The 10,111-nt window shown below is 39.7% G+C and overlaps 1 protein-coding gene and 1 non-coding gene across 4 annotated transcripts in view; one reads left to right on the plus strand and one right to left on the minus strand.

The window, feature by feature from the left end:
- The window catches only part of LOC122829377 (nucleosome-remodeling factor subunit BPTF-like), a 46,353-nt gene extending 38,605 nt beyond the window's left edge, over positions 1 to 7,748 (minus strand). For all 3 annotated transcript variants that reach the window (XM_044113871.1, XM_044113870.1, XM_044113872.1), the window contains exons 1-4: positions 6,951 to 7,748; positions 2,808 to 3,630; positions 681 to 732; positions 415 to 583 (exon numbers count right to left, since the gene is read on the minus strand). In XM_044113871.1, coding sequence (XP_043969806.1) covers positions 415 to 583; positions 681 to 732; positions 2,808 to 3,630; positions 6,951 to 7,512 — 1,606 coding nt within the window. In that variant the 5' untranslated portion in view covers positions 7,513 to 7,748. The remainder of the gene's footprint in view (positions 1 to 414; positions 584 to 680; positions 733 to 2,807; positions 3,631 to 6,950) is intronic.
- An 819-nt stretch (positions 7,749 to 8,567) lies between these two features.
- On the plus strand, positions 8,568 to 8,649 carry trnas-aga. The gene has a single exon. It is a non-coding gene; the product is annotated as a tRNA-Ser (tRNA).
- The last annotated feature ends 1,462 nt before the right edge of the window (positions 8,650 to 10,111 follow it).

Below are 10,111 nucleotides of genomic sequence, written 5' to 3' on the forward strand. Positions count from 1 at the left end.
AAGGGGATTGTTTTGTCTTGTGTTTTTTTAATTTAGTGCAGAAATATTGCTGACAAGCCAGAGGCAATAAAGTGTTCAATTACTGTTTTCTTTAGTCAAAATGAAGCCGTGTCTGAGGTGAGGTGGACACAGGAAGTTTCACCTCTTGGAAATATAGGTTAAGAAAAAAGGAAATAAAAAAGGCAAACGAAAAAGTGAAAGAAAAAAAAAGGTTTTCTGTGCATCATAAGGGACAAAAAGTTTGAGATCTGCTTTAGACCTGAAAATAATTTGAAAAAAATGAATAAAATTGATATTTTGCACTCATTTGATAGCAATGAGAGAACATACCATAAATTAAATAATCACAAACAAAAAAAAAAAGACAAGAAGAATCATAAAGTCCACCAGCTTAAGGAATTTCCTGTTCTTTACCATTGGCAGCGGTGAGGAAGCACTTGTTGTTGCCGCGAGCCTTGTTGGTGAGGTCTTCGGTGATGTCCATGTGAGTGTGCACCTCGTCCCTTATCTCCTCCAGGGCTGCGTACAGGTCGGCCTCCCAGTACTCTTTATCCAGCCGGTCTATCAGCTCGGCCAGCTGGACCTGGCAAACGCAGAGTGTGGGAGACTTGAGCATGATGGCCTCCGCGCTAAAAACAAATATGAACTTCTTTACGAGGGGAAAAAACCCGAATCTCTACCTTTGTGCTGTAGTACCAGATGGCTTTGTCTTCTTGCTCACCGTCCTCCTCACTGGAGACGACAGTTCGATTAAAACAATATTACTCTTTCATTTATATTTGTTTATGTGTTCATAGAATGGTGAAATGGTAAATGGGCTGTACTTGTGTAAAGCTTTTATCACGTCCAGAGGATCCCCAATGCAATTCATGCGACATTCAGGCACCCACCTGCCTCCAACATCTCCAATATAAGCAGGCTGACAGAAACGTTCAACTGCAGCGTTTAGTCCGCTCCGCACGGAGAACCACTGCTTAGTAATAAATGGGTCAGTTGTTCTCATACCTGTTGTTGCTGACTATTGTTCTCTGCGTGACATCACTCGATCGAGCCTTTTTTGTAGCATTCCACGTTACAAAATAAGTCACAGTAGCATGTATGATTTGTTCGGACATCGTATCGGGTCAATATTGGCATCGGCCGATTCTAAAAGCTGCAATAACGGTATCGCATCGGAAGTGAAAAAGTTATTAAGGAATAAATCAGCTTCATTTAACCAGCCAAATACAACACTACAGCTACCAACTAAGTACCGAGTTTCTCCTTTCCAGCACTGGAAACGTTTTCTACTTTACTTGTAAGAAACATTTTAGAAGTAATATAACAGACTTTTTTGTGTACTGTATATTTTGGGTTATTGTAATGCAGTTAAGGGGCATTGTCATATAAACAGAAGCGATCTCCGTCGACTGCACAGACATCTATCTGTAGGTGTTGCTTTGGCTCCAGACTGTTGACTGATTCTATAAAAGATGCCAAAATGCCACTGCTGTATTTAACACCTGAGGCTGTTTTTTTCTTTGAATTATCTGGCACCGGCGGTTCACTGAACATCATTAATAGTTTATCTTTGTAAAGAAGCTTGTTTACCTGTTTCTAAATGAAACAATGTATACTGTTCCCAAATTTTGCAAATTGTATTGTGTTATTAGTATACATATTCTAAAACAAAGAACTCTCACACTCATTTGTCGAATGAAGCATCAACCAACAGCCACATTTGTTTTAGTTAGCAATCTTTACTTCAGAGTCTAAAGTGGGTTATATTTGTTGTTCATGTTTTGTTGGATTCAAAACTACAGAGTCCACCAATGAACTGGCAGCAAAATGTTGTCTAATTTCCTTGTTGGAGCCCTTTGGTATTGGTATCAGTCAGAAGAGGCCTGATTAGTGCATCTCTAGTTGTTATAGTCAGTGGAGGAATAGTACATAAATACTTAATAAAAAAAGAAGTGTTTTTTTGGTGTCCTCCTTTCTCAACTTTAACAAAAAGCAGAAAAAGGTTAATATGTTTTGATGTACAGTAGATAATCGTTTTCTGTTTTTTTTTTTTAAAGCTACTCCATCAAACTAAGAACCTGCAGTAGATTATTTCTAACTGGTCAACCGTCCCTGAAAATCTCGGAATGGAAAAATCCGACCTTAAGGAAAACCGGATGTCCTATTAGCCAGAAAATTATGGGAGCTACTGAAAGTTTTGGAGACTCTTGCCTTGCACACATCTGCTCCAATCTCAATTGCCATGAATTTTAGGCAGCTGGATGCAGCAAAACAAAAACATAACCTGAACACTAGTCATACCGCTGGCAGATTTAGGTTTAAAGTATTAAATTTGTCCAACATGTTCTGGTGTGAGTGGTCCATTGGAATTAAACCAGATCATATCAAATAATTTTCAAGGTGGTATTTTAAAAATTAAATGTAAATAATCTTTTTTTTCCAATATTGGTCGTCCTTTTGCTGTCATTTTGACAGAAATCCATCTAATTTCCTGTCAAAAATAAAGTTTCTGGTAAAATGAAAGTAATCTTAAATCAAAATTTAAAATCGCATGTTATTTGTCCGCATCTTTCTTGGCACCTTAACATCAAAAATCTGCTAGGAGTACAAATACTTTTTGAGATTAGCTGTACAGTTTTGTGTTTTGAATGTTTTTGTTACCAAATTTATTTCTGCAAGTAGTACTAATAACTTTCATGTGCTTTGATACATTCTACTTGCAGTGTGCAACATCGAAATCATCAGCTCTTCTGAATCCTACTTGAATTTAGAAAACAGATCGCTGCTTATGAACACTGTGAACTTACACAACAATCCGGCGATTCAAGAACCAGTATTTACGATGGTGCCGGTCAAAGCCAACCGGTAGCTGACGAAGAAAGGGCTTGGTCTTTTGCAATTCGGGCACGCAGTCCGCCACGCCGGGCACCTTGTGCGCCACGCAGACCTCGCACTGCCACTCGTCCTCCGGCACTTCCTGCAAGGGAGGCTTCACGCACTCCAAGTGATAAACAGCCGAGCACGTCTCGCAGCACAGCAGATCGCCGAGCCGGTGGCACACCCTGCAGTGGTCGTCGTACGCAACCACGCCCTCTGACATCAGCTCCTCGCGGGCGATGTTGGTCGCCAAGAAATGGTCCACCAAAAACTGGAGGACTTTCACTTTGCTCTCCAGCGTCTCGTACGGGTAATCCTCGTTCTCCAGGAGGGGCAGGATGTGGCGGTATTCCGAGTCACTCTCGCAGTACGCCCGCACCACCTCCGGCCAGGTCATGCCGTCCACGAAATACAGCGTGGAGTTCACCGAGTCCTTGACGTCAGCGGGACCGAACGTGGTGTTGGACGTGTCCTCCTCTCTGAGGATCGCTTTGAGCAAAGAGGTGTGGGTCTCGGCCAGCAGCGTGCACTGCTCTTGGCTGGACAATGCCGTGCAGAAGTCCTCGAAGCGGAACGGGGAGAGACGCAGCACCGTGCCGAAGTTGCGCAGCACCTCGTAGACGGCGGACACGTTGAGTAGCTGCGTGGTAGGAACCAGGAGGTCCTCGGAGGTCTTGGGAAGCTCCAAGGGGGGAATGTCCTTCGCCTCGAGAGGCGGAGAGCGAGGCCGCGGAGCACGACTCCGTTTCCGGCCTGCAACGAGTAAAAAGAGAGTCGTCAGGAGGGGAGAAGGGTAGGATGCAATACCAAAGTTAACCTTCTTATACACTGCAACACGTGAATGCTCATAGCCTCTTCATACATACAGCAAAATCAGTGAGTGACTGCAGTTGCCTTAGTTACATTTTAATAAACAAATAAATGCTGAAAGAAGAAACCCATTTATAATAAAGAATAACTAAATTAGCCGCATGAAAAATTAAAAGGAACTCAAAAATTTTCATTTAGATGATCAATATTTTTTGAAAGGCAAATTTGTTAACAGATATCAATTCCTTTTGCTGGACTGTAATGTTTGTTCTCTGTGCACTAATTGGTGAATAAATGAATAAATAAATGAATGTATAAATAAAGAAACTTCATAATCCATTTATGTTTTCTTATTTTATTTTGAATATTTAATATATCTTCCAGATTCTGTTCCAAGTGTTCTTTACAAAATTAAAGTATGTTGATATTTGTGAAGCCGTACTTGCGTTATCATGACATTATAATTATATTACTTGAAAGTGGTCTCAAAACAACAATATTATCATTTATCGCAATCATCTCTGGGACAATTTGGTATCCAGCAAGATTTCTCATCACGACAGGCCTAAAAAAATATCGAAAATATTCTACAGTGTCTTATGGGAGACAAACTAAGAAACAGCTATCTAAATATAGCAAAAATAACATCACTGTTATTAAAAATAATTTTAAAATAAAACTAATATTTCTGTATTTTCCAAGTCAGGGCCCTGATCAACTGTGTTACCAAACAGTTGAGATGAGTTTAACACCTAATTTTATTTATCACCTAAGCATGAGCTGGGCTAAAAATACACACACACACACACACACACACACACACACACCCTACCTGGCACTGAGTGTTTTAGGGTTTTACGGATGAGAACAGAAAAGGTGATGTGCTGCAGGCGAGACTTCACAGAAAAGAGGAACATTTACGTCAAACAAGCTGGAGCAAAACCATCCTTTTCTATGTCACATCTTCTCCGTATTTTTCCAGAAGTAAAATGTGTCTCTCGAAAACGAAAAGGTTTGATTAGACACCTGGCGTTTTACAAATATGCATGCTAAAGCAAACACCTGACTTACAGTGATCACCAAGTTAACCCTTCACTCGCATAAATGTGGAGCTGTGATTTTGTTTAGAAAACAAAAAGGCAAGTCGATTGTTTTTTTTGTTTTTTTGTTGCCGTTAGGCAATATAGCTGAATTATCAATAAAACTTGCAGCAGCAACATGGTTTATCAGCATGCATTTGTTTCTAATTCTAGACACAGTCACAGCCGATAGATAATAGCAGTTAGGTTCTGAATTATTCATAATTTTGGAAGAATTTAATTAAAAAGTTATTTTCCCAAAACAAAACTTAGAATAATAATGTACAAAGGTACAATGATTCCATGTTTTTATTTATGTTGAAAATATGGCATATTGAGAAAACATAGTATTCTTGGAAAAGCAAATTACTAATAAGATTGCTGCCTGTCTCCACTGATACTTTTGATTCTTTCAAACAAAAAATTTCAGCCAAAGGAAATATGCCAGTCCAAATAAAACATTACTTCAAATCTGAATCTACCAGGTGTATGAATAATTTAATCCCGCCTGTCAATAAGCCCATCATTAGATATTTGAATGTAGTAAAAAAAAAAAAAGTGGGCACAACCAACCTTTGTGGCCTCGCTGCTGATGAAGGTAATTCCTTTTCAATAACCATTGTGGTTTAAATAATATTCTCATAAAGCCATGTTACTTGAGTATGACAAGGCCTGTCACGATAAACAATAAATCAATTAATCGCTTGCTAAATTAAAGCAAGCTCAATAATTTCTATTTGCATGATTTATCGTTTCTCTTTCTACTAAAAACCGGATGATAAAAGTTTTCAGTCTGGTGCTTTGGTCTCATCCATCCCTTTCTTTTGAAGGACAATTTAGTTTATAGAGACTTCAAATTTCATTTTATTTGTTGTTTCTGTTGCTTTGTTTATTTATTTTGGATATTTTAAATGTTTTCCATTTAAGACAAACTAGGTCAAGTGTTAGAATTTAACGCTTATTGACCTTTAACAATGAGTTCTTGCATTTTTATGCCATTACCGTTACATTATTTGAAAATGGTCTCTGAACAACAATATTATCGCTTATCGCAATAACTTCTGGGACAATTTATCGCCCAGCAAAATTTGTTATCCTGACAGGCCTATGACAACAGTATTGTCATACATACATATATATAATATATATAATAAAATAAAAAGTCAGACATCCTGGTCACGCTGGAACGGGAGAGAAATGTGTGTAATCCCTGAACCATTTCAGAATCATCTAAGTCTGTGGTGAAGTGTGACAGAAAGAAAACAGAAATCACATGAGTCACTGAAACATAATAATAAAAAAAAAAAAAAAAAAAAAGATTTAGGTCACAGAAAGCTCGTGTGTAATTACTTGCCGTAGTCGCATTAGTAAATACCATATTACGTAAAATAGTCTCAATTGCACATCTTAATTGCTTCATCAACGTAAGTGTCCATAACTGTCCACGTGAAAACGGCAAGCTTTCACACCGTCACTATGGTTACGGTGCGCCGCTTTATAAATTAGAGGTTGCCACATGTGGGGGGGAAAAGGTGCCCTGCTTTAAATATCATGTATAGAATCAAGTAGTCGGTAAAAATGAATAATGGAATCTAACACAGAGTCCGTAACAGCATGCAGTTTTACGTATTGTGAAAATAAAATTATAGTAAAAAATTGTTCTACCTGTAACACTTGTTTTGCGAAGTGTAATTAAGTTTTATTAAGAACTTAAAATGCATTCAAGTCTGTAAGCTACACCTAGAAACAACGCCCAGAGAATTACTACGGTGCAAAAATCTAAATTTAAATGCATAATATTTACTGTATATAACTCTATGGAATTCGTATAAAGTGTACGAGAGAGTTCATGCATCCTGTCTCTCCACGCTTATGTAAACAAATTAAAGACGAGGCGCGAGCGAACGCGAAGTAAAATCAGCAGGACCACGTTCGCTTTCAAAACAAAAACAAAACATGTGCTGATTTGACAAAAGTTAAAAATACCGAAGCCCGTCGGAGCGCGGGGTCAGATCTGTAGGATAGCGGACCGTAGAGCACACGGTAAACAAAGGCCCGTTTCTGAGTGCCAGCTCCATTTTGAACAATGCGGCTTCGTTTCTGTTTTGAGCTAAAAATAAAATTTACACTGTAAGTGCTGCAAACGTGCTCTGCTTAACTGCGTGCACTTGCAGACCGACGTACCTGGGGTGCTTCCGAGCGTGCTGTGGCTTCTGAAACTACTCTCAGTACAGTAGCTGGCATCCTCATCATCTGGTAGGTCCTCCAGATAGTCAGACTCGTTTCCCAAGGCCTCCTCATCTTCTAGATCCGACGACGGATTGTCGTTCAATTCGTCTTCGTCAGAACGGTAGCTTAAATTATCGTCCTCCTCGTCGCTGTTGTCGTCGTAGACCACCTTGGTTTGAGGTCGCCTCACTCCGCCTCTAGTGCCGCGGCCACCTCTGGACCCCCTACCCCTTCCTCTGCCCCGCGATGCCGCTGCAGCCGCTGCTATGGAGGCTCCAACTTTCCTTCGGCCCCGCGACGAATGAAAGTTCTCTCGGCCGGAGATATCAGTATCCACCTCCACGGAACCGATGCTGCAAACACCGCCACTTCCTCCTCGTCCCCGGCCCCGTCCTCTGCCTCTTCCCCGTCCACGCATCCCTCTGGTCCTGCCACCCCGAGAGCCCCGGACTGGCCCCGGTGAGCTTTCCCGCATCACGGCTGCTTGTTTGGGCGGCCTTCCTCTTCTCCCCCTCATTGTAGGAGAGAAGCTATGTTCCGCTTCAATCTCGGTGCTCGAAAGAGGCGCACACTCCGGAGAAAAACGGGGAGGACGAAAATAGCGGGTCCGGCGACGGTTCTCAATAGGTCCTCACAGAGCCCGGGTCTCAGTTTAAAGGAGGAAAGCTTAAACTGAATGGCCGGTGTCCCGCTCCGAGTCGCCTGCAGACGCCATTTTTCTTCTCGACTCTCCCTCCGTTGAAAACACAGCAGGCCTCAAAGCTGCGTAAAGTTACACTCAAGCAGTAACGTTGAAACCGGAAGTAAGCCTCTTTCCCATTAGTGTTTAAGAACTGATAATAGTCATAAAAATAGTACAGCAATGTATATATAATTAACTGAATTAATTTGAACAACTTATTGCGCCTCCTACAAATTAAAATCAATATAGGGAGAAGTCTGAAACTATGAAGTTCCAACATGTTTACTGGAGCTCTTCCGGAGAAGTGGCTGTCACTTCCAGCTTGACGCTGCCAAACCTGAGTTAATTCGCGGTCACGTGACTCTATTCTACAACAGACGCAATAGCCGTAGTTCATAAAATTACTTATCCATGCTAACGCTAAGTGCACTTAACTAGCCGTTTACTGCTTGTATGAACGGATGCAAACACAGGTGGGCCAGATATATTGTTGATTATGTACTGCAATAATCTCTTATAGTATGTTTTCAGCCTCGACGCCATTATCGTCACGTACGGCGAAGCCAACGACACCGAGCTAGACTTAAAGAACTTATTAAAGTTTATCCCATTCACACTTTCACATATCAAAGTTATTTTTTTCTTTACACAGTTGCATTATCCATTTTTATTTTCTACTGAATTTACATAGATACATTACATTTTGACAATGTACTTCGTATCCTTTCTTAATAGCAGCTCAACAGACAAGCTAACTAAAGTTTGCTTTCTGACAGAGCCAATACCAATAACGCTGCTGTTACATATCGATAAACACATATTCAATAAAAAGATTAAACACGTGGTATCATCCGGTTTATGAAGGCATATACTGATGACGTAGTACAACAGTTGTCGTGGCCGAGTGGTTAAGGCGATGGACTAGAAATCCATTGGGGTCTCCCCGCGCAGGTTCGAATCCTGCCGACAACGACATTTTTTCCTTTCATTATCACAGCCAATAAAGAAATCTATTTGTTTTGCCCAAAATTATACCATGTTATGCAATTTCTTCACACTTCTCAAACAACTTCAATTTATATACAGCGCATTAGAATCCAATTCTAAATTCATTAAAATCCAAACCAGACAAACATTTTCAATCACATCCAATGTAATACAGTTGAATACTTTGGCCCTTCAACAGTGGCAGATAACAAATCTGAACCGGGGACAAGTGCAGCCTCTGCACATGGTGCGCCTGCTCTCCAACTGTGCCATGTGGGGCCTGTTTTCAGTCTCTTGATTCTGTGTCCCGTCTTCAGGGGTCCCTCTGCTGTGCCTGGAAGCTCTACGTCATTAATTCACATGAATTTCAGGAGAATTTTCTGTTTCCCTCGTCCTCTGTGTCCTCTCTCTCCTCACTGGCCCAGTGCTTTCGCTTGTCTCAGTCAAGCTAAAGTAGCAACTTATGATGATACACACTTATTTCACTACTTGATTTTCTTATCTTCCTCCGTCTGATTGGTGGTGTTTTAAAGTATAAGAATAAAAAGCCCAAGGATTTTTAACTCAATATGTTGAGTTATTTTTTCTCTTTCTAAACTTGGTGAGGCATGGCACTCAAGCAGACGACACTAAACAACACTTTCTTTCTTTGGTTTATGAGTTAGAAATTGATATTCTTAAACAAGGAACCTTCATTATAAATCTTAATAAAACTAATAATCTTTAAAAAATTATTAAATGCATTAACTTAAGATTTTAACTGTACATTTTCAAAAAAAAATGTCTGCCTACATGTGACAAATATTTGTGCATATAATTTTGTAGAAGGAAAAGAAAACATCAAATTAATCAAATAAATTAATATTTGTCTCCCTAATTTGCAAAATTATGTAAAGCATAAACACCAACATCATATTTGCCCAACAAATTACAGATAAAAGCAAAACATACAGGTATCTGGCTAAAATTAATCCAACCTTTCTCTTTATCCACACCAGTCTCTTCTAACACTACACTGCCCTCTTGTGTGCAAGTAATCTAACTACCAACTGCAATCAAAAATGAAAAAAAAATCTACAATTATTTTTCTGTGCAACAGAAAAATCTGACAAGTTACAATATAAACATTGAACGTTTTTCAACATCTATGCATTGGAGCGGTAATTTTGCTTGGTTAGTCAAACATTTATTTTATTGTTCTTGTGTCAATTTGTGTCAGTACGTCGTGGAAAAAGAGAGTGGGAAAGAAAATTTGTAAGAAATAGATGAGGTCTGGAAAGTTAGTTTCTTTTATCAAACATTTATTGCTTTTCTAGTCCTTTTTTTTTTTTTTTTTTTTGCTTTACATACACATACTGATGTGGGAACTGGTAACGTTTTGCTAAGTTGATGCCATGAGTGGAACATTTAGGGTTCGGTAGCTGGCACTGTTAAAGTTACATCGTCA

This window comes from Gambusia affinis, linkage group LG04, assembly GCF_019740435.1.
Source record: "Gambusia affinis linkage group LG04, SWU_Gaff_1.0, whole genome shotgun sequence".
Classification (NCBI taxonomy): Eukaryota; Metazoa; Chordata; class Actinopteri; order Cyprinodontiformes; family Poeciliidae; genus Gambusia; species Gambusia affinis.